Source organism: Geotrypetes seraphini, chromosome 2 (genome assembly GCF_902459505.1).
Source record: "Geotrypetes seraphini chromosome 2, aGeoSer1.1, whole genome shotgun sequence".
Lineage (NCBI taxonomy): Eukaryota > Metazoa > Chordata > Amphibia > Gymnophiona > Dermophiidae > Geotrypetes > Geotrypetes seraphini.
The window spans coordinates 385836117-385860879 of NC_047085.1; the positions used below are offsets into that span (position 1 = coordinate 385836117).

Sequence of the window (24763 nt, forward strand, 5' to 3'; positions counted from 1 at the left end):
GGCCATAGTAAGGCTCCATACAAGCCTCTGCAACAGGCATCGCTGATGGCTCTCACTGTAAAAACAGTGCTTCTTGTGGCAATCCTCTCGACAAGAAGGGTCTCAAAATTACAAACACTCTAATGCAGAGAACCATTTCTTGGGGTCACAGAAGTGGGCGTTTCCCTGTGCACGGTCCACATCAACCAGGTTAGTTTATCCAAATTTCAGTCTACTGGTTCAACAAAGCAAGATAAGCTATTGTAGGTGCTAGACGTTAGTTTTACTCCACTATTTGAAAGAAACAATGACTTTTGTCTCTCAGATCATCTTTTGTCCTGACTAGTCAAACTAGATGAAGCAGACTGGCTTCCAAGACTTCCGTCTTTAGATCAGTGGTTCCCAACCCTGTCCTGGAGGACCACCTGCCAGTTGGGTTTTTGGGATATCCTTGATTATGCATGAGAGATTTGCATATAATGGAGGTGACAGGCATGCAAATCTACCCCATGCATATTCATTAAGCCTATCCTGAAAAGCAGACTGGTTGGTGGGTCCGCCAGGACAGGGTTGGGAACCACTGCTTTAGATAGATCTGTATGGTGATTTTGTTGGCAAACACTGGCTATGGCAAACAGCCGCCAGCCTTGCTGAAAGCCCACTCTACCAGAGGTGTGGCTTTTTCATGGGCAGAGTCTCGGCAGATCCACACAAGGAGATATGTAGGACAGATACTACTACTTATTTCTTTAGTGTTACCAGCTGTACACAGTACATTAAACACGCAAGAGACTGTCCCTGCTTGAAAGAGCTTACAATCTAATTATACCGTTCACATCAGCATTCGGAACAAATGTAATTTATTTTAAAAGTTTAAATCATTAGAACATATACATAGAACAAGTCAAGCCTAATAAAGAGTCCTTAATCCTTTTTTGCAGTGAAGAGCTTTTACAATAAACTTAATCACGATCATTTCCACAGTTTTGTTCTTTTCTTGATTGTCTCCTTCCTACTGTGGAACCATTTGGTGATTCTCTTTTGCTTATATCGTATACAGGTACAGGAGTTTACTTATTTTTCTGTTCCTGGAAGGCTCACAATAGAAAAATAAGAACTAATGTAGAATTTGAACCTGAGTACCTTGGTTCTTAGTCCACTGCACTAACCATTAGGCTATTCCTCAGACCTGCATGCTGCTCTGTTAAGAATTCCTGTCGTACCTGAAGCTATCATAGAGCCTGGTCTCCCTTGCTAATTTTACATTCAGGTGAGAGGGAGGGGGACAGCAACCAATGGGGGGATTAAGAAGGTATTATGCCTTATATCCTTTCATTGGACAGCTGCTCAAATCAGAACACCTTTCTGTAACCTGGATGGGCTAAGTACTGGGTCTAAAAAAAGATGAACTATCAAAACAGGATAGTGAAAAATATATCAACAAAAATATAAGAAGTACTGCACCAAGTTGATATAAGGAGTTTTACCTATCAGGAGGAAAAGATCTCAGATATTTAACACATATGGAACATATATGTTTTCTCCCTATATTGCTGTGGCAAGTAAGTGTCTTTCATTGATCAAAAACCTCCTTTAAGTTTTTTTAATTTTTATCATAAATATTGTAAATTAAATAGATTGGACCAGTCGTTGTTCCCTGACAAAGAATTCCAATTGTCAAATATGGATGGAACTTTAAGAATATCTAACATCTTCTCATTAGAGAAGCTTAATGTTGGTAATAAGGTATTATCAGCCATTTTTCAAATTAATTGAACTATCAAAACAGGATAGTGAAAAATATATCAACAAAAATATAAGAAGTACTGCACCAAGTTGATATAAGGAGTTTTACCTATCAGGAGGAAAAGATCTCAGATATTTACCACATAGGGAACATATATGTTTTCTCCCTATATTGCTGTGGCAAGTAAGTGTCTTTCATTGATCAAAAACCTCCTTTAAGTTTTTTTAATTTTTATCATAAATATTTAATTTATTTATTTAATTTACAATTTTTATCATAAATATTTAATTTATTTATTTAATTTACAATATTTATGATAAAAATTAAAAAAACTTAAAGGAGGTTTTTGATCAATGAAAGACACTTACTTGCCACAGCAATATAGGGAGAAAACATATATGTTCCCTATGTGGTAAATATCTGAGATCTTTTCCTCCTGATAGGTAAAACTCCTTATATCAACTTGGTGCAGTACTTCTAAAAAAAGATGCCCATCGTTTTAGACATGGACATCCCTTTCCCTTCTGTGATCAAAACCGGATATCCATATTTTGGCCCTTCCCTAATCCCACCCAACCTATGCTTCCTTGCCATATAGATGTACTGCAGTATTATATGTCCATATCCTAGCTATATGTAATTAGAATATGGATGTATAAAGGCCAGTTTTCAGACGCTTAAAACAAGAATAGAGCTTCTGAAATAACCACTTATATGTCCATATTCCTCTTCCTTTCTACATATTTATGATGTGCCATTTAACATTCTTTCATTTTTTTGTTAGACTTTATGCACATCACAGACTCACAGTTTTTGGTTGTACTGCAAAGCTCCATAGCTAACATTACCTTATGCAAAATGTACCTTCAATGCGTCAATGCATCCTGTATCTGCTCAGCCTCTTGCAAGCTTTCATTGCCACATTAATCTTTTTCATACCATCTTCCATACAAAGCGGCTGTCACCAAGCCAGAGGATGTTTCATTTTTACTCATAGAGTAGTAACTGTCCTCCCAACCCCACTGGTCTGGCAAATTTAAAGTAAAATTAGAAGTCAACAGCAAAGGAAATATATATGAGGTACTGAAATTACCCCAGAGGTGAAAGTCTATAATATTACTGGCATGCGTGACTTCCTGCCCACATGTGTCATAGCCGAGGCCACCGCACTTCACTAATGCACAGACCTGAACATAGTATGTACCATGCACTGTATGAAGACCATTAAAAACACCAAGAGCATACAATTCACTGGATGAAGCAACTTTTTGGTAACTCAAATAGCAGCAAAGAGACCCAGCACACAACTGGAGGTCTCCCTTATGTTCAGTTACTGGAACAAAAGTGTAATTGTCATACATCATCTCGGCATAAAACATAGGTATCAATATCTGATTTCCAGTTGTTGATCTTCCACTATGGTTCCTTTGCTCTTCCTTTTCACAAACATCATCTTTTACAGGCAGATTGAACAGGGCGGTTTGGATGTTATTTCTATAGACTATGGATTTCTGGCAGCTTTCTTCTGATGGATTCACAGGGATCTGGGCCACAATTAGTTTATTACCTTCATGCTTCATATCATAGTAATAGAAGGACTTTGAAGGTGTATATATACCACTTCCTGTCATACTTAGTGCTGTGTGATGGATATTAGCTGCCAAAACATTGATATTAAAGCCAGTGGCAAAGCCTCGCTGAATCTCAATAGCTGACAGGAGTGGAAGTTGATTTATCCAGGCGGCTGGGAACACAACATGCTTCACACTGAACTTCCTGATGAGACTCACTGCAGGCTCAGAGAAGAGTATATCAAAACAAGTGAAAACACCAAACTTGTCGGCAAATGGTGTATCAAAGACCACGTAATCAACCTCTGAAGGTGTATCAAAAGCATATTCAAAGTAAAGGTTTTGTTTTCGGTATCTTGCCAGTAGAGTACCATTGCTGCTGAAGACAACATTTGTATTAAACTGGTATCTTCCATCTAGCGGGCAGCGAGGGTCACTGAACTCACAGGGCTGTTTAGTACCTAGGTTTGCCACCACATACATTCTTCCTCTTCTTGCCATGCAGCTCAGACGCTGAAGAACCTAAAACAAAGTATTAGATGGAAAATCTGTTAAAAAATATTTTCATTATTTCTTTCAATATAATTTTATATGCCATCATAGTTTTGTGGATTTAGCTCATAGCTTTGTTGATAAAGCAATTTCATTCAGGGACAGCAGTTAGTTCCCTGCCTCTAGAGCAGTAGTTCCCAATCCTGTCCCGGAGGACTACCAGTCAGTCGGGTTCTTGAGATATCCCTAATGAATATGCATGAGAAAGATTTGCATATAATGGAGGTGACAGGCATGCAAATCTGCCCCATCCAAATTCATTAAGACTATCCCAAAAACTTGACTGGCTGGTGGTCCTCCAGGACAGGGTTGGGAACCACTGCTCTAGAGTGCTTACAATTGAAGGGCCCTATTTATCAACAGATCACTATTCAAAGCAACTTAAGCGGGCAGGAGCTGCTCCGGGCCCGTTCAATTACCTGTGCGGGGCCTCTCCACCGATATTCAGTGGCACTTAACTAGTTAGTGCTGCTGAATATTGGAACTAACCTCTAAACCGAAAAACAAGCAATTTTGTGGGTGGTCCTGGACACAGTCAACACTTAACTACCTAAGTGGACAAACTGGAAGACATAAAACTCAGTCCTATATTTCCAGTTTCATTTAGGGAATTAAGTGCTGAAAATTGCACTTAACTACATAAGAGAACACCAGCCACACAATCCTCCATATTTAATGCTGGTGTCCTGACCTTTAATACCGAGACAGAAGCTGAATATTTACTTCCATAGACACAAAATGGGAGCAAAAACTTTAGTAAATAGGCTCCAAGTTTCTTTCAAATCACCAAAATAAGCCAACTACATTTTAATTTCTGAAAAGTATTATGGTAAATAGGCAGTACTGTAGTAAAATGCTTTATTAGATTAACTCATTTACCACCACCACTACCCCCCGAATTATGCTACTCCCTTTAATAATAATGATAATGAGATCATGTAATCGAAAGTCGAGATAGTGCTGGAAGTCTGAAAGACATACAAGATCCAGTCCAAAGATATTATCAAGTGGACATCAAAAGCCAAATCAGTTTGAAAGGTTCCATATTTTAGGGGAAGACTGTGCTGTAATAAAAGTGCTGCATTTCATCAAGATAACACCAGTGTGAATAGTGATGATGAAAGCAGCTATTATTGCTTTTTATATCTACAATGGAAGATGATTCATTTAAGCATTATTAAATATCATTAAAATAAATTTTTAGATTCATACAAAGAAGCAGTTTGGGCATTACTCCGATTAGTTCTTTGTTTACATGAAAAGAAAATATGTTAAAAGCTAAACATAAATATGATGAAGAACTGAGTAATAATTCACCCAGATGAAATTATTAACACAACAGTTCTACACAAACGTAAGAGATGTAACACTGTTTGCTTCTGAGATTACGGCATTACTAATTGTATGGTCTACTAGAAATAAGAATACCATTTGTCTTAATTCAGAAAGCTCTGCCTGCAAATATAAAGTATTTGAAACAAAAACAGTCCATTCCAAATCCATACTCTTGCCTTCCGCAGTGATCTTAATGTCCATTGGTTTTTCATGTTTTGAATTATTTCTTCTGAGGTCTAACTCTCTGTGATTCACATTTGGCATCAATGGCTTTGAGGAATAAATCTGTAGAGGTGTGTGCCTTCCCTATTCAGTGTGACCTGATCATTGCTTTGTCCATTTTGTGATGAACTCGGCTGCAGTGTTCCACCGTACAGGTACGAAACTTAGATTGAGAGTCCACTAGGGACAAAGGGCCTGATAGTCAGACTGCAGGAGACAGCCCAGCTATCTCCCGCAGTCGGCAGCGAACCTAGAAATTCAATGCCAGGCTGTATCCTGTGACTGGCTCTGAATTTCCATTGGGGGGGCACTAAAAAATATAGCCAGTTACATTAACATCCATTGGCTTGATGGCTAAAGATAGACCTGCATAAATAGCAAGTCTGTCTGGCTACTCAACTTAGTCAGTCAGCCAATCAGTGGCAGAATGAGGATGGGAGGCACCCAGAATGGTGGTGCCCCTCCGCTTCCTTGCTCCTTCCCACCCCTCCCCCACTGCATGTGCCTTCACTGCCCTGCACTTGAACCCCTACCTTGATGCCTACAAGCTCCTTGCCCACACAGCTTCTAAATGCTGCCTTCTCCATTATGCTTCCACTATCAAGCCAGTGAGGCCTCAACCTCCCCATTGATATCCCTATGCATCCTCATAAGAGCATAATAATAGCCATACTGGGTCAGACTAATGGTTCAGCTAGCCCAGTTTCCTGTTTTCACAGTGGCCAATCCAGGTCACAAGTACCTGGTAAAAACCTTAATCTCTCCCTCTCCTTATGCTAGTGCTTTCTTTCTCCTGCCCTGTCCCCTCAGTCCTGGTTAAAGTGATCCTTCTCTATTCTCATCTCTCCCTGTGCTGCTATTTCTCCTCATCCTGGCTTATTTTAGGATTGTGAAGATAAATCTAATCTAATCTTCTATTTGTGCGTCGCTCATACCTATACAGGCTCAAGGTAGGCCAAATACCTTTGTTTGGGGAAGAAGGATGGGGGAAGGTAGTGCTACCTTTGTTTGGCAGGATGAAGGGGGAGGCGGCTGAACCTGGGGAACTTATGCACTATGGGTGGAGAATAAGTGTTGGTTTCAGCTAAAAATATACAGGTATTTTCTGTCAAAACAAGACAATATGAATTCCGGGCTGATTTCAGTGCTGAAACTGAAACTCAGTCAGCCTCCATTTTAAGGCAAGTTACATTCAGGTAAAGTAGATGTTTCCTGTTCCCAGAGGGATTACAACCTATATTTATATATGAGGCAATTGATGATTAAGTAATTTACCCCAAGATCACAAGGGCAGTGAGTGGGATTTAACCAGACTTTCCTGGTTCTCAATCTGCTGCTATAACCGTTAGGCTACCCCCCTTTATACCTACTGGCTGGTACATATCATATCAAAATCACATACTGGACCAAAGGTGTACAGAACTAACGTGATAGCTTTGAGACAGAGCATGAACAGAGATCCTAAATACATTTTCTTTCTGCCCTTTATAAGCTAGCATTAAGTATAGCCAGAATAATCTAGGGCCTCTCACATCAGTGTCATTGAAGAGATCTGGTTCCAGGCATGGATTCCATTGCAAAGAGTGAAGAGAAGGAGGAATGAAATCAAGGAACTGGTAAATAGATTCTCTAGTGTAGTTGAAACCATGGATGCCATCTTCAGGGAAGACAATGATCTGTGCTCCCTTTAAACAGAGGAAAAAAAAGGGAGATACTTGCATTTAACTGGAAAAAAGCAGTGTGCATTTAACAGTTTATTAGCAGAGTACCTTTCAATGCTTGGAAAAAATTTTCTACGACAATGGCAAAATCCTCTTCCTGCAAAACACACACTTTTAGCATCTATAACACTCTGTTTAAATGTTTATGGTTTACTCTTTTTTTTTCTTTTTTTTTTCAAAGAATAGTCCCACACTTATAATCTTAAGGCACAATAATAAAAAAAGGACATGTTATGATTATATTATACCAATTTTAGTCCACAGTCAAAAAGGCTATCCCCCTCTTTTACAAAGGTACACTAAGCTTTTTAGCACGTTCTAAATATTATCTCACACTAAAAGCTAACGCGTGCATGTTATCCTATGGATATGTTAGCGGTTAGCACATGTGTTGATTTAGCGCATGCTAAATCACTTAGCGCGCCTTTGTAAAAGAGGGCCTATACTAGAAAAAAAATACAAAAGTAATTTGGCTGTACCATGACTTTTACTATAGTAACCACACAGCTTTTTTAGCCTGTCTTCCCAAAGACCAGAATGGGTTACAATTCAACATACATAAAAATCCATAGCAAGAAATACTTTCTCTTACACAATTCAAATTTGGTTCACATAGTTAGTGAATATTTAAAGTCCCATTGGGATATCGATTTAAAAGCCAAGATCCATGTATACATTATTTTTATGTAAAAAGATAAGTTTTCACCATAAGACAATTTAGGCTACTGCGAGTCCCCTAATTTTATTGTACTCCCCCCCCCCAACCTGATAGACCAGCTGGTTCTCTCAGCACCACTATTGCTAATATGTTAACATTTTTATTAGGCAGAGAGATAGGTATATAGGACTCGCATGATATAGTCTTACTTTGCTTGAGAATTAAGATAAATGTCAGTCAAGCTCATGGATGTAGCAGATTATCCACCAGTAGCTACGACTTGTATAATTTGGAAATGGAGGCCTTGCAAAAAAACTTCCTAAATTATTATTATTATTTTTTTTTTTCTTTTAGCATAAACTTATCTAAGTCTGATGAACTGTTGGATTTCAAGGACTTAATGTGACATAGTGGAGCAGTACGTACACTGCGCGAGAGAAGGCAATGGCAAACCACTTCTGTACTCTGCTGTGACACATCACAGGGTGGATTCCTCACTGTGTATGTTGCCACGAGTTGATAGCCGACTCGGTGGCATGATCCATCCATTCAACAGCCCCTAAAACTTCAGCTTAAAAAACCCTATTTGTTCAGTCTCATAATCACTAGTAAGCATTTATTGCTTATGTAATTAAGCATTTTACTATTTTATGATATTTGGAGTACAACTACTAATAGAACTAAGACAACAAAATGTACATCTTGTTATTGTCAAGGAGGTCACTTAGCCTCTCTTAATTTTAGGACTCTGATCTGGAATATTCTTTCAATGTCACTGCTATAGTTGGCTAATCTTTTCATGCTCAAAATAAATGCTTGATGTTCTAATTTCTCATGCTTTCTGTTTCTAATTTCCTCATTATGCTTTGGCTGTATAACTTTAATTTTATTCTCCAAGCCTTTGAATCAGGGTTTTTTTGGGGTTGTTTTTTTTTTTTTTACAGATTGACCTCTAGCATCTCCTTCAATGAGTTCCATACAATTTGCAGGCTTACATCATTAGTTTTATTAAACTACAGCTATTCTTGAACATCGTATTCAACTCCTGGACAGACCCTGACATCTGTCATTCAATTTTCAAATCTTTTTCCTTGCCCTAATTATAAATTTTGAAGGTTTTTATTTTGTAAATATGATCCTTCCAAGATCCAAAAAAATGCCCACTGTACCCGAATGTATATCATTTCAATCACCTTCTGGTCTACAAACGTATGGCTAAGTTGGTGTTTCTTGTAGGTGATAAATAACTATAACAGAGGGGAAGTTTGCTCATTCTGAGGCATGTAGAAAAGAGTGCTTCATATAGGGGGGACTGGGTTATTCAAAATGTAAATGCATTACTAAATATGTTCCATTCCAAGAAATGTTGCTGGTAGTAGGGAGGGGGGAAGGACTGAGCACAGTTGTGGGATTTTAGTTGTCTTAGGGTCTGTTTCACAAAGCCGCACTAGTGGCTGCGCTGCGGTAACAGCCCTGAAGCTCATAGAGATTTAAAGGGCTTCGTAAAACAGGGGGTTAGTGTGTGTGTGTGTGTGTGTGTGTAACATAGAAGATCAAGCTGTAGAGGGTGAAGAGGTCGGTTTGTTGTTCTTTTTTTACAAAACGCACCGATAGAGTATTTGACCCAGAGTTAAGCGACTACCGTATGCTAGCACAGTGTTCTACTCTATATTTCACAACTGGAAGTTCTCAATATACCTTTTCTGATTTCTCTTTTTCTTATGCTTACTAAAAATTGAATGTTCAAATAAAATAAAAAGAAGAGTAATTGGGTTATGAAATGAGAATAGGATCCAAAACATGAAAGAAGCCTATATCTGAATGGCCAAGGAGAAACAAAATTAACGTTTTGGGATGGCCTAATTAAAGAACTGACCTGGATCCAAATCGAAATACTGAGGCATTTAATGCACACAAACCTACTAATGTGTGATTAAAGCAGTTCTACAAGAAAGAGAGGGCTAAGATTCCTCAAAAGTGATGTGAAAGACTGATATCAAATTCTAGGAAGCAATTATTGCTGCTAAAGTGGTACAATTAGTTATTAAGTTCAGGGGCAATTACTTTTTGACATGTTTTATAATAATAATAATAATTTATTTTTAAATACCGCTATACCAAAAAAGGTTCAAAGTGGTTCACAACATGGTAAAATACATACAATCAAAATAGAGGTAACATAAAAAACAATCGGTTAAAATTGGAATACATCAATTAAGAAACAGTAAAATTAAAGTACATCAGGAATAAAATGAGTTAAAAAGTTATAATTCCAATTATCCAAGTGTATTATTTACCAATAAAAAGGGAAGAAAAGTTAAAGGAAGACGATGGTCAACGAGTACTTAATATTTCTACAATTTTGGAACTTTCAGATAGCAAACTTGCAAAGCCGGCAACACTTCTTCTTACAGTTGCTTTAACACCAGACAGGAATTGGCTATTAAGTCTTTTCTTCAAGAATAAACAGAAAGACTTTCTAGGGCATAAAATACAAATGTATCCAGATCTATCACGAGATACACAAAAACGTCGACGTGAATTTTTGTTGTTAAAGCCGGGAGTTATTGCTCTTGGGGCGACCTATTTTCTTCGTCATCCTTGTAAATGTGTGATAGTATATTAATCGCAAAAATATGTTTTCTTTGATCCTAGTCAACTGTCAACCTTCCTGTCAGCCGCTCTCCTGAAAAAAGGAGTGGATATTTGAAACACTCATAGATTTTGATTTCCTGTCTCAGCCAACAACCGTTATTTTATCTTCATTTCTAATTCTTTGTTATTATCTCGCTGATTTCTACATTTTGGTTGTATTATTGAGGACTTGAGTTAAAGTTAAGCTATATTAAGTTATCTCGGACTAGTGGGTTAGTTAGTGAATATTTAAAGTCCCATTGAGATATTGCTTAACTTTATCTTTCTGTACAAGTGTTAACTTGATTGTAATTGAAAATTGATAAATAAATAAATAAATTTTAAAAAAAAAGTTATAATTCTAGGATGAAGACATGTCGAACAGACGGATCTTTAATGTTTTCCTAAAATCAAAATAGGAAGTGGCCTCTAATATAAGCTTTCCCAGCCACATATTCAGTTTAGCGGCCTGGAAGGAAAAAATTCTATCAAAAAACTTCTTATATTGGCAGGATTTTAAAGGGGGATAGTTGAATAGATTTATTCTATGTGTACTCTTGTTAAGATCATTCAAGAAGTGGGAAGCAAGATAGTCTGGTAACATCCCCAAAACTGCTTTGTAACAAATACAGGAAAACTTAAACAGAACTCTGGACTCTACCGGCAACCAGTGAAGTTTTTGATAGAAGGGGGTAATATGCTCCCATTTTTTTAGTCCAAAAATAAGCCGAACAGCAGTGTTCTGGATCAGTCTAAGTCTTTTGAGTGTTATTTTTAAGCGCCCAGGTAAACAACATTACAATAGTCTAACATACTCAAGAGATGACTGCACCAGTTGGTGGATAACTTCCCCTTTTATCAAAACGCGTTAAGGTTTTTTTAAAAATCGCAGGTTGAAGCGGTAAAAGCTCCAATGCTCATAGAAATTCTACCACCACAGACTGTGATAAAAACCCTAATGCAGATTGATAAAAAGGGAAGGGGGTGTTCTTTACATAAATTACACAATAATCCATTATATGAAGTTTGCATTGATATGTTTAAGTCTGTATTTTATAAAATTGTGACCAGCTTATTGTGAGCTTCTATACCGCTACTAATGACTAGGGAGTCAATTCAGAGCGGTTTGTATGAGCTTCTGTAGAGGTTTTACAATACAGTTATTAATACCGGCAAAATTATGGCATAATCAATCATCCTACTTATGTTACCGGCGTATCGATCGTCTTACTTATATGTATATGTTCATACCAAAATCTGTAAAATATGTTTTAAAACAAAATTACCGTATTTTCACGTAGATAACGCGCACCCGTGTAAAACGCGCACATGAGTATAGCGCGCGGAAAGCACAAATTTATGTACAGAAATTTTTATATACCGCGCACACCCGTATACCGCGCATGCTGGCCGACTCTCCTATCACCCGCCCCGACTCTCCTCTGGCCACCCCGACTCTTCTTTCGCCCGCCCCGACTCTCCTCTCCCCCTTGAAGTCCTGTTCCCACCCTGAAAGCCTGATGCCCCCCCCAGACGTCCGATTCACCCCCCGCTGGACCGCTCGCACCCACACCCCGAAGGACCTCTCGCACCCCCACAGCCTCCCGACCCCCCCCCCCCCATCATGTAGAAGCTCCTACCGGTGTCCTGCTGCTTTCTCTTGGCGGTCCTGGCCCTTCCGTAAGCCCTGCGCCTGCGCTGCTTCCTCTTCCAGCGGTTCGCCCTTTCTCTAAGTCAATCCCTCTTGCCCCGCCGACTCCCCGACACGATCGGGGCAAGAGGGAGCTCAAGCCCTCTTGCCCCGCCGACTCCCCAACTCCCCGACACGATCGGGGCAAGAGGGAGCTCAAGCCCTCTTGCCCCAGCCAACCGCGGCACCCCCGACAAGATCGGGGCAAGAGGGAACTCAAGCCCTCTTGCCCCCGACATGATCGGGGCAAAAGGGAGTCCAAGCCCTCTTGCCCCGCCGACTCCCCAACTCCCCGACACGATCGGGGCAAGAGGGAGCTCAAGCCCTCTTGCCCCAGCCAACCGCGGCACCCCCGACACGATCGGGGCAAGAGGGAACTCAAGCCCTCTTGCCCCCGACATGATCGGGGCAAAAGGGAGTCCAAGCCCTCTTGCCCCGCCGACTCCCCAACTCCCCGACACGATTGGGGCAAGAGGGAGCTCAAGCCCTCTTGCCCCAGCCAACCGCGGCACCCCCGACACGATCGGGGCAAGAGGGAGCTCAAGACCTCTTGCCCCAGCCAACCGCGGCATCCCCGACACGATCGGGGCAAGAGGGAGCTCAAGCCCCCTTGCCCCCCCGACACGATCGGGGAAAAGGGGAGCCCAAGCCCTCTTGCCCCGCCGACTCCCCAACTCCCCGACAATATCGGGCCAGGAGGGAGCCCAAACCCTCCTGGCCACGGCGACCCCTACCCCCACCCCGCACTACATTAAGGCAGGAGGGATCCCAGGCCCTCCTGCCCTCGACCCAAACCCCCCTCCCCCCAACGACCGCCCCCCCCAAATAACCTCCGACCGCCCCCCCCAGCCAACCCGCGACCCCCCTGGCTGACCCCCACGACACCCCCACCCCCTTCCCCGTACCTTTGTGTAGTTGGCCGGACAGACGGGAGCCAAACCCGCCTGTCCGGCAGGCAGCCAACGACGGAATGAGGCCAGATTGGCCCATCCGTCCCAAAGTTCCGCCTATTGGTGGGGCCTAAGGCGCTTGGGCCAATCAGAATAGGCCCGGGAGCCTTAGGTCCCTCCTGGGGGCGGGGCCTGAGGCACATGGGCCCAACCCGACCATGTGCCCAAGGCCCCGCCCCCAGGAGGGACCTAAGGCTCCAGGGCCTATTCTGATTGGCCCAGGCGCCTTAGGCTCCACCAGTAGGCGGAGCTTTGGGACGGATGGGCCAATCTTGCCTTATTCCGTCGTTGGCTGCCTGCCGGACAGGCGGGTTTGGCTCCCGTCTGTCCGGCCAACTACACAAAGGTACGGGGAAGGGGGGTGGGGGGGTCGTGGGGGTCTGCCAGGGGGGGTCGCGGGTCGGCTGGGGGGTGCGGTCGGAGGTTCTTTGGGGGAGCGGTCGTTGGGGGAGGGGGGTTTGCGTCGAGGGCAGGAGGGCCTGGGATCCCTCCTGCCCGTAATGTAGTGTGGGGTGGGGGTAGGGGGTCGCCGTGGCCAAGCGGGTTTGGGCTCCCTCCTGGCCCGATATTGTCGGGGAGTTGGGGAATCGGCGGGGCAAGAGGGCTTGGGCTCCCTTTTGCCCCGATCGTGTCGGGGGGCGCCGCCGTTGGCTGGGGCAAGAGGGCTTGAGCTCCCTCTTGCCCCGATCGTGTCGGTGGTGCAGCGGTTGACTGGGGCAAGAGAGCTTGAGCTCCCTCTTGCCCCGATCGTGTTGGGGAGTCGGCGGGGCAAGAGGACTTGACGTTAGAGAAAGGCGAACCGCCGGAAGAGGAAGCAGCAAGACACCGGTAGGAGCTTCTACATGATGGGGGGGGGGGGGTCGGGAGGCTGTGGGGGTGCGAGCGGTCCTTCAGGGTGGGGGTGCGGGTGGGAGTACGTGCAAGCGGTCCTTCGGGGTGGGGGTGCGTCGGGGGGTAACTATGTAAAAAAAATTTTGTATACCGCGCAAGGCTATGCACGGTTTGTAAAAACACGTATAACGCGCGCGTTATATGCGTGAAAATATGGTACTCAATCTGGGAAATTTGCAATGAGTTATTTCTTAGCTAAAGTTTAGTAATGAAGAATGTTTTGGACAATTCCCTTTATGCAAGGTCTGAAGCTTATGGGCTCCTTTTACGAAGGCGCGTTAGCGGTTTAACGCGCATAATACCGTGTGCTAAACCGCTGGCCACGCTAGCTGCTACCGCCTCCTCTTGAGCAGGTGGTAGTTTTTCCGCTAGCGTGGGGGTTAGCGTGTGATGAAACGTCACGCACGTTAAACCCGCTAACGCGCCTTCGTAAAAGGACCCCTATGTTTCTGATCAAGGCAGGCCTGGTTTTTTTTTTTTTTTTTTAGGCAAAGTGATTTTTTTTGCTGATGGTTAAGATGAACCACAGTTATTTCTCCTTTTGACCTGCAGTAAGGGCTCCTTTTACAAAGGTGCGTTAGGGCCTTAACGTGTGCTAAATTGCCGCACGCGCTAGATCTTAACGCCAGCATTTTGTGTATCTGCTAAAAATGCTAGTGCACCTTAGTAAAAGGAGCCTTAAGTATTTCATATCTCACTAGGACCATTGAAGGCTTTAACTTCTATAGCAGGGGTAGGGAACTCCGGTCCTTGAGAGCCTTATTCCAGTCGGGTTTTCAGGATTTCCCCAATAAATATGCATTGAAAGCTGTGCATGCAAATAGATCTCATGCATATTCATTGGGGAAATCCTGAAAACCCGACTGGAATACGGCTCTCGAGGACCGGAGTTCCCTACTCCTGTTCTATAGTTTCATTGATTAACCTAAAAGAAAGTCTTCAGCTTTTACAAGGTTGGCCAGCTTGTATGTCTAACTAAATAGCAGGATTGTTGTCTCACATATAGCTGATTATGGTATCACATAAGCCAGGGGTGTCCAATGTCGGTCCTCGAGGGCCGAAATCCAGTCGGGTTTTCAGGATTTCCCCAATGAATATGCATGAGATCTATTTGCATGCACTGCTTTCAATGCATATTCATTGGGGAAATCCTGAAAACCCGACTGGATTGCGGCCCTCGAGGACCGACATTGGACACCCCTGACATAAGTGAACAAGGTACAGAACTCCAGGAGTACATATAAAAGTTGATGCTACACTATAGTTTATGCTGAAGGAATAAAATATATAATGCTTATGGCTATTGAGCCCTCCTCCATACATTTGCAGATCAAAGTTCTTAGCTAACTTCTACAGGCCAGTAAATTCTATGTTGGACAACAAAGCATTGGAAGGAGCTATGTATGGAAGATTTTACACATACATTTTCATCTCCAGCTATGATTAAAGGAGTGACTATAAATCAGCCAGATATTTTTGGCAGAAGTGTAAAGGTGGCCAATCTTATACTGAGAATATTCTTGTGTTGGCATGTACAGTACACTGCACCATCCACCTCTTAACATGTACATCTAGGGCAGTGGTCTCAAACTCAAACCCTTTGCAGGGCCACATTTTGGATTTGGCAGTACTTGGAGGGCCGTAGAAAAAAATAGTTAATGTCTTATTAAAGAAATGACAGTTTTGCATGAGGTAAAACTCTTTATAGTTTATAAATCTTTCCTTTTGGCTAAGTCTTAATAATAATATTGTCATTTATAGCTAAAGAGACATATGATCAAGAAACTGTTTTATTTTACTTTTGTGATTATGATAAACATACCGAGGGCCTCAAAATAGTACCTGGCGGGCCGCATGTGGCCCCCGGGCCGCGAGTTTGAGACCACTGATCTAGGGCAAGAAAAATAGAATACACTTGCTATTTGCTCCATGGACCATAATAATTTAATGAACAAAGTAGGGCTATAAAATGATTAAATGCTACAAACATGATTTTATTGTGGGAGAGGAAAGCCACGTTCTAAATTATCAACTTAAGGCCAGCAGGTTATTTTTCCTGGCTGTGCTGAAAATGTCCTTTAGCTCCACTGCTTTCAGCAGCACTGCCCTCTCAGATGATACATATTTAACATTTCTGTTTTGACTTCTCAAACAAGGGTATCCAGTACAACATGTGTGCTTGAGAGATCCAAGAGCAATTTACTGAAGGCAGAGAAATGCCAATATTGTGGAAAAAAAACCTGTAAACACAGAGAATTTTTGTTTAAAAAAAAAACAAGCAAACAGGAAAAAAGAAGTAGCAACCTTACTGCTTCATCTTATCCTATGAAATGCAGTATCAGTTGACTTTATTTTAAGGGAGTAATTTCATAACTGCATGCCTAACTAAAAAAAAAAAAAAGTTTATTTTTTTGGGGGGGAAAGAAATATAAGCAATATAGGTGCCTATGTGAATTTATGAAATAGTTCCAAGAGCTTATCCTTAGTAGTAGCACAAATACTCTCACATATATTTGCTCTGAGGCAAAGGCTTTTTTGGAAATGTTTGAAAGTATCTATTCAGTCAAGTTTTTTAGTTTATCTTTTAAGTATTTCAAAGTTTATTTTGGCTTATTTCTTATGCTCATATTAATTTCATTTTATTATAAGTTAGCATTTCTTAAGCTACTTAGAATTGCTTAGATAAGAGTGGGTTATTAATTGTTCAAATAAAATAAATAAAATGTGTACATGTGTTTATCCATGTATATATTATATAACTCTGCTACATCTTCCAAACTACATGGACCTTCTAAAGGTTTTAACAGCTATTTAAGTTATCTCTATATAAAAATTGTGGTAAAAGGTGTCATACATGGTGGACTCAGTGATTCACTGGCAGTACGGGGAAAGACAAAGATCTCAATATGCATATTTGGGAAGGAAGGCAAGGGGGAGATATGACATAAGAACATAAGAAGTTGCCTCCGCTGGGTCAGACCAGAGGTCCATCGCGCCCAGCGGCTCATCAGGTCCATGACCTGTAAGGTGATCCTTGTCTAAAACCCTTTATTCCCCTTTATACTTCTATCTATATCCTTTCATAATCCTACCTCTATCTGTATCCCTCAATCCCCATATCCTTCAGGAATTTATCCAATCCTTCTTTAAAACCCCGTAGTGTACTCTGTCCTATCACAACCTCCGGAAGCGCATTACAGGTGCCCACCACCCTCTGAGTGAAAAAGAACTTCCTAGCATTGGTTCTAAACCTGTCCCCTTTCAATTTCTCCGAGTGACCCCTTGTTCTTGTGGTTTCCAATAGGCTGAAGAATTTGTCCCTCTCTACCTTCTCTTTGCCTTTCATGATCTTGAAAGTCTATCATGTCTCCTCTGAGTCTCCGCTTTTCCAGGGAGAAGAGCCCCAGCCTTTCTAACCTGTCTGCGTATGAAAGGTTTTCCATACCTTTTATCATTTTGTCGCTCTTCTCTGAACTCTCTCAAATATCGCCATGTCCTTCTTAAGGTACGGTGACCAATATTGGACACAGTACTCCAGATGTGGGCACACCATCGCACGATACAGTGGCATGATGACTTCCTTCGTCCTGGTTGTAATACCCTTCTTAATAATACCCAACATTCTGTTTGCTTTCTTTGAGGCTGCCGCGCATTGTGCCATTGACTTCATTGTTGTATCCACCAGCACACCCAAGTCTTTTTCAAGGTTACTTTCCCCTAGTACTAATCCCCCCATTTTATAGCTGAACATCAGGTTCTTTTTCCCTATATACATGACCTTGCATTTCTCTACATTGAAGTTTACTTGCCCACTCCTCCAGTTTGTTCAGGTCCCTTTGTAGGTCTTCGCGGTTCTAACCCTGCTACATAAGTTTAGTGTCATCCGCAAACTTTATAACTTCACACTTCGTCCCTGTTTCTAGGTCATTTATAAAAACATTGAACAGCAGCGGTCCGAGCACCGACCCCTGCAGAACACCGCTTGTGACCCTCCTCCATTTATATACCTCCATGGCATAAATGCACAGGATACAAGTCTTTCAATTGAAATGAAGCTCTGAAATGAGAGGGCAAAGAATGAAGGTGAAAGGAGACAGACTCAGGAGTAACCTGCGGAAAAGGAAGAACTAGGTCTTACCCGATTATTTTGTTTTCTTAAGTCACAGCAGATGAATCTGGAGACTTGTGCAGTCTCCACCATTAATCTTCTTTATTTCCACCAATACCCACAGGAGTTGATGCTATTATTTACTTGCTCGTAGTCCTCTATTTCCTCCTAACCCCAACAGTCTCCCGTGGTTTTTGGGATGGTATTCACCATTCAACCAATTAGTTTTCCAAGTCTCAGTCTGGTATTTCAGTTAAGAACATAAGAATAGCCTTACTGGGTCAGACCAATAGTCCATCAAGCCCAGTAGCCTGTTCTCATGGTGGTCAATCAGGTCACTAGTGTGTAGCCAAAACCCAAGGAGTTGCAATATTCCATGCTACCGATCTAAGGCAAGCAGTGGCTTCCCCCATGTCTTTCTCAATAACAGAGTATGGACTTTTCCTTCAAACCTTTCTTAAAACCAGCTACGCTGTCCTCTCTTACCACAACCTCTGGCAATGCGTTCTAGAGCTTAACTATTCTCTGAGTGCCAAGTGAAAAAAAAAAAATGTCCTCCTATTGGTTTTAAAAGTATTTTTCTGTAACTTAATTGAGTGTCCCCTAGTCTTTGTAAATTTTTGACGGAGTGAAAAATCGATCCACTTATACCTGTTCTACTCCACTCAGGATTTTGTAGACTTCAATCATATCTCCCCTCAGCCGTCTGTATTCCAAGCTGAAGAGCCCTAACCATTTTAGTGTTTCCTCATATGAGAGAAGTTCCATCCCCTTTATCATCTTGGTCGCTCTTCTTTAAACTTTTTCTAGCACCACTATATCTTTCTTGAGATAAGGAGAACAGAATTGAACACAATATTCCAGATGAGATTGCACCATGGAGCGATACAGGGGCATTATAACATTCTTAGTCTTGTTAACCATCTTTTTAAAAATAATGCCTAGCATCCTGTTTGCTTTTTTGGCTGCCACCACCGCACATTGGGCGGAAGGTTTCATCGTATTGTCTACAATGACACCCAGATCCTTTTCTTGGGCACTAACCCCCAAGGTGGACCCTAGCATCCGGTAACTGTGATTTGGGTTATTCTTCCCAAAGTGTATCTAAACTAAACCTTAAATTTATAGACCGGGTCATCTTCATAAAAATGAAGCTCGACTCGGTTAACAATTAAGGTGAACCAATAATAAGGAGAAAAAAACTGAAGGAGAGGAAAGTAAAAATGAACCAAAAGAAAAAAGTGACAATGAAAAAGAGTTAAACAGAGTGAGTTGCTAAATGCTTAGAGAATAAGAATTTTTTGTGTTTTACAAAATAGTTGAAGGGAATTTAAGTCTTATCATAGATGGAATTGTATTCCAAACCTCCATTAGTTTAAACATGTAAGATTTCACAAGTTTTCCTTTAGATATAATCCCCTTAAAAGAAGGGAAAGTAAGCTTTAATCTTTGTGTATTTTGTGAAAAACTAAATCTTTTAGCATTCCAGATTAACATAACCAGAGGTGTAAAGATACCAAATAGGAGTTTGAAAACAATACAGTCACATTTAAATTGAATCCTGAAACAGACTGGAAGCCAGTGAAGTTTTTCCAACAAAGGAGATACATGGTCAAACTTCTGTTTCCCAAAGATCAAACTTGGCCGCAGTATGTTGTATCAATTGCAATCTTTGCAAGTTGCCTTTGGTTAATCCTAAGTAGACTGCATTACAGTAATCCAGTTGAGCTAATATAACAGATTGTATCAATACTGTAAAGTGTTGGTGATGAAAAAATGCCTTAACACTCTTCAGCATACACAAACACTTCTTAACCAGAGAATGTATTTGGTCTTTAAATGTAAGTGAGGAATCTAAGAGAATTCCTTATCCACAGAAGTTTAGTTTTAGCTTCATTCAATTTCATTTATACAGACAGTGCTCAACTCTGAAGCTTAGAAATACAATGATTTATATTGTCCACATTAAATTTCATTGGCTCTTTCGGTGCATTCCAAGTCTCATTCTCAAGTCACCAGAAATTTTGACTACACTTCTCCAGGAATCCAACATCAACATCTTACATCCCTGCGGGAATTCCATAGGTTCTGTGGGATTCCTGCAATTCCCATTCCCATGCAGCTATCTAATGGGAAATTCAGACACTGCCACCAAAGACTGCCAGGTCAGAGGCCATAAAACAAAACATCAAATGACAGACATTATAAACTAGGTTATCCATGGAGAAATTAGCTCAGTAAATTAGATGAAGAGAAAATAAAACCTCCACTGAAGTTTGTCAGTGGAAGGCTGGCCTTGCCTGCTGGGCAGCAGCGTCCACTTGTGCTTCATAGATGTCTAGGTTTCTGTTCATGAGTGCTAAGGCAGAGGCACGGTTGAAGAGGGCATTTGGATTGGGATTCAATATGACTTGGTGTTCATACACAGCAGCAATGTAATGCCCTTCCTGGATTAGTTCAGACAACACAACTTGATAGCAGAAGAGAAACAAAAACTTAAAGCTTGTTCCCCACATGGTTTCTTCATCTGAAAGACAGCAAAAGCAATTCTTAAGCAAAGGATTTTTGAGAAATTATAACTAACTACAGGACTCTTTTACTAAAGTACAGTAGGTTTTTGCATTTATTGTGCTTTAAGAGCACAAACTAATGCTTGGTGACTGGAAGATCAGTGCAGTAATTGTTGAGAGCATGTTCAGCATGTCCCCTGCAATTGTTGCACAGAAAAGTTATTTACTATGCATTATCCTCCTCACAATACAACAGGTTGCCTAACGAAAGATTAGGTTCTTACTTTTACTAATCCACACTCTATTCCTGGACAAGTGGGTTATGCATCCCATGTTGTAGGAAGCCTCATTTATATAACTTTTTCTGACCCTCCCCTCTTATCTCAGGACTGCCCTCTGGTCACCAGTTCATGCAAAAGCCGACAAACAGACAGTCACACTTATACAGGACACAAACAAAAAGGGAGGGGGGTACAGGGACACTACCTGACAAACAAGTCTAATGTGCTCATAACATGAAATTTCATAACAATCGTGAACAATTGAAACAGGTCTTCAAAAATTATAAACCTGAAAGAGACTGTTCTAAAAGAAGTAACAGCCTGCATTAACAGAGGAGGACACCATAGCTAGGGACCCCTAAGGCAAAGTGCATAACATATTCGGATGGTACTCTTAGAAAGGCTGGTCAAGAAACATAAGACCAGCTTGCTAGTACTTATCAAGGCAGCCAATCAGCGAATCAGCAACTCTCAGGGCAGGTTCCAGGAATAGTGTGTGGATTTACAAGAAAGAAGATTAGCAAAGGTAAGAAACTAACCTTTCGTTCTTGTACAATCCCACTCTATCCCTGGACAAGAAGGACGTGATGAGCCTGCTTCCAAAATGAAGGAGCCAAAAGCAGCATCCTGCTTAGCTGCCACATCGATCCTGTAAAACTTCGTAAAAGCATGCAAGGAGGACCAAATAGCAGCTCTGTAAATCTCCTCAAGAAAAATTGCCAACAACTGCTCACGAGGAGGAAACACCTCTAGTAAAATGATCCCTCAAAAAGAGGGGGCTTCTTTCCGGCAGCAATATAGGCAGATCAAATAGCCATATAGATCCATCCCGAAATGGTGGTCTTTGAAGCCAGCCTACCCTGACAGGCAGGACCCACCAGTATGAACAAGTTGTCAGAAACCAGAACCTCGTTCATGATCTTCAAGTACCACAATAAAAGTTTGCACAGATCCAGTGACCTCAGCACTCGATCATGCTTTCTTGATCCTGAGGGAGAAAAGCAGGCAGACGGACTTCCTAGTTGATGTGGAAACTAGAGACCACCCATGGGAAAAAGGAGGGAACAATGCATAGAAACATGCAGGAATCCGTAATCTGAAGGAAAAGATCCCTGCAGGATAAAGCCTCAAGCTCAGACACCCTGCAAACTGAAATTATAGCCACCAGGAAAGCTGTCTTAATATTGAGATCCATTAATAATGCCTGCTCCAGATAGAGTGGATGAATCAGTGACTGAAGAACCAGTTGGAGTAAGTCAAACAGGAGAGCCGCAGCGGGGATCGAAGCTGCAAAGCACCTCTATGAAACCTGACAACATTCAGATGAATAGCTAAAGAACGCCTTAGAGTCTTGGAACCAAAACAGGAAAGACCAGCAATCTGGCACCCTTAGTGATCCGACAGCCAGACCTTTTTCCCACCTATCTTGAAGGAACACGAGAATCAGGAAGTATCAACAGCAAAGTTGGATCCTCATGCTTCTGGATTCACCAAGATTGATAGTATCTCCAGGCCTTTGCATAGGCTACCAAAATTGACTTCTTTTGCTGTGCAAGAGAAGCTATCACACCCAAAGACCTCTGCAGACCAAGACTGTAAGACCACAGTGGTCTGGATTCTGGAGCACAATCGGGTCCTGTGTAAGGAGACGAGGATGACGGAAAAACTTGAGCCCCTGATCCAGCTGAAACAAACCAGGTTGGCATAACCCAGCTGCCTCAGTCAGTTGGACACCACAAAAATCGCTCAAACCTTGTGCTCCTTGATCCATTTCAGCAGACAGCCTATCATGGGCAATGGAAGGAAAACATGAAGGCGGCTCTCAAGCAGCCAAGGCTGCACCAGCACATCCAAGCCTTTGCTGCCTGGCTCACGACGGCTGCTGAAGAACTGATCCACCTTATTGGCCACTGACATTAGGTTGAACATTAGTTGACCCCACTGCTCCACTACACAGCTAAAGGCTCTCTGGGACAAATTGTTAAGAGATGGCTCTCCACCTAATGAAAGAGAAGCTAGGCTGTCTTGCACAGAAGTGAGCTCCTGGTGCCTCCCTGATGACTGACAAAGGCCACCACTATGGCATTGTCTGAGAAGACACGCACTGTCCGATTTTGGAGAAGACACTCGAAGTGCAGAAGGGCCAGCCAAATCACCCGGAGTGCCAGGTGATTGTTCGACCATTGCCTCTTGGAAGGGGACCACCGGACCTGGACTGAACTGAATTGTCTGAGCTAAGGGTACCTTAGCCATACCGGCTGGCATCTGTCATCAAGATCACTCAAGTGGAGATCCAGAGAGGAAGATGAGCCAGTCGTCCAGATACAGATGAATTTGAATTCCGAGTTTTCGCTAAGTGGGCTACCACTACTACCATAACCTTGGTGAAGGTCTTGGGTGCTGTTACCAACCTGAAGGGCAAGGCTGTAAACTGAAGTGCTGCAGCAGACCATGAAACCTTGGATATTTCCTATGCTCTGGAAAAATGGGGATTTGAAGATAAGTCTTTGTCGTCAAATCCAGAGAAGCTAACAATATACCCGGAGCTACCGAGGCGATCACAGACTGCACCATTTCTATCCTGAAGCAAGGAACCTTGAGAGCCACATTGACCGCCTTGAGATCCAGGATAGGTCTCCAGTCTTCAGAGCCTCTCTTAGGCATGATGAAGTATATTGAGTAGCTGTCCAAGTCTAAATCTGATTCTGGGACAGGTTCCATGGCCGCAAAGTCCAGCAGCCTATGGACCGTGGCCTCCACTCAGGCCGCTGTGTCTTGTCTCTCCCCCAGGGAGTTCAGCAAGAGCTCTGGAAGAAGGCTGATAAAATGAGTTTGCAGCTGACTCAAAGGATATCTAGGACCCAGCGATCAGAGGTGATGGGACATCCACTCATCCAGAAATGCTGAGAGCTATCCTCCAATCCATGGAGGACCGGTCAGGGGCCTGGCATCAAAAATGTTTTTTAGGGGCAGATGTAGAGAGGCCTCCTGAAGACTATGACTGTGATCTCTGACCCAATGAACCTCCATAGTACCGATGGGAATGTCTGGGGTAATGAAGACTAGAATACCCTCAGCTCTCATGAGGACTGAGGTTTGCTATCAGGCAAGGACCGCAGATTACAGCCCTGCACACTAGCCATGAGGTCATCCAGACCTTTATCGAACAGCAACAACCCCTTGAAAGGCAGTTTACTAAGAGTCCCCTTGGAGGAAGAATCACTGGATCACTGCCTGAACCACAATGACCAGCATGCAGAGATAGCGTATGCTGACAGCTTACTCGCCACTCTGAAGAGATCACACAAGGAATCAGCCACATGATCCACACCAGAAATCAAGAACGGAAGATCCAGTACAATAGTATAAGGATTGTGGTGAAGCATTGAATGGCAGGCTCTTGCCACAAGAGATGAGGTTGTGGCCACTTTCAGGCCAGAGGCTGACTTATCAAAGAGCTGCTTGAGAACAAATTAAAAAAAAATAAAATAAAATAAAAATTGACCCAATGGTCCCGTGCATTTTTCAGCACTACTCCTCTCTCACCAGGGAAAGAAGTACCCTTGGTGACTTGTGCTACCAAGGAATCCACCTTTGGGAGGACATAAAATGCTGGTTAAAATGCAACTGCCATCAGGTAGGGTTTGCACCTGGTCCTAGCTACTCTCAGGGGACCCTTTGGGGCTTTCCAGTGATCTGTGAGCATAATGGCAAAGTCTGGATGATCAGAAAAGGACAAAGATTGCAGCTTCATGCTACAAAGGAAAGTACATTCTGTTGCTGCTAACAGATCAGTTTCGACTCCTGGAGAGATTCAGCAATCAATATGAGCAAGGCGGAGGGCCTGAACAGTCTCCGCACTGTGGGGTCCTTACCTAGATCCAAAACATCTTCCAGATCTGGATCGTGGAGAT

At 42.3% G+C, this 24763-nt stretch overlaps 1 protein-coding gene across 5 annotated transcripts in view; it reads right to left on the minus strand.

Annotated features, from left to right (window-relative positions):
- Nucleotides 1-2171: 2171 nt before the first annotated feature.
- Nucleotides 2172-24763, minus strand: part of BTD (biotinidase) — a 54143-nt gene continuing 31551 nt past the window's right edge. For 3 of the 5 annotated variants that reach the window (XM_033930730.1, XM_033930732.1, XM_033930731.1), the window contains 3 exons: nucleotides 20359-20585; nucleotides 6939-7091; nucleotides 2173-3819 (listed from right to left, as the gene is read on the minus strand). In XM_033930730.1, coding sequence (XP_033786621.1) covers nucleotides 2650-3819; nucleotides 6939-7091; nucleotides 20359-20574 — 1539 coding nt within the window. In that variant the 5' untranslated portion in view covers nucleotides 20575-20585 and the 3' untranslated portion in view covers nucleotides 2173-2649. Of the gene's footprint in view, nucleotides 3820-6938; nucleotides 7092-20358; nucleotides 20586-24763 lie in introns of all 5 variants that reach the window. The other 2 variants (XM_033930728.1, XM_033930729.1) reach the window with 2 other exon arrangements.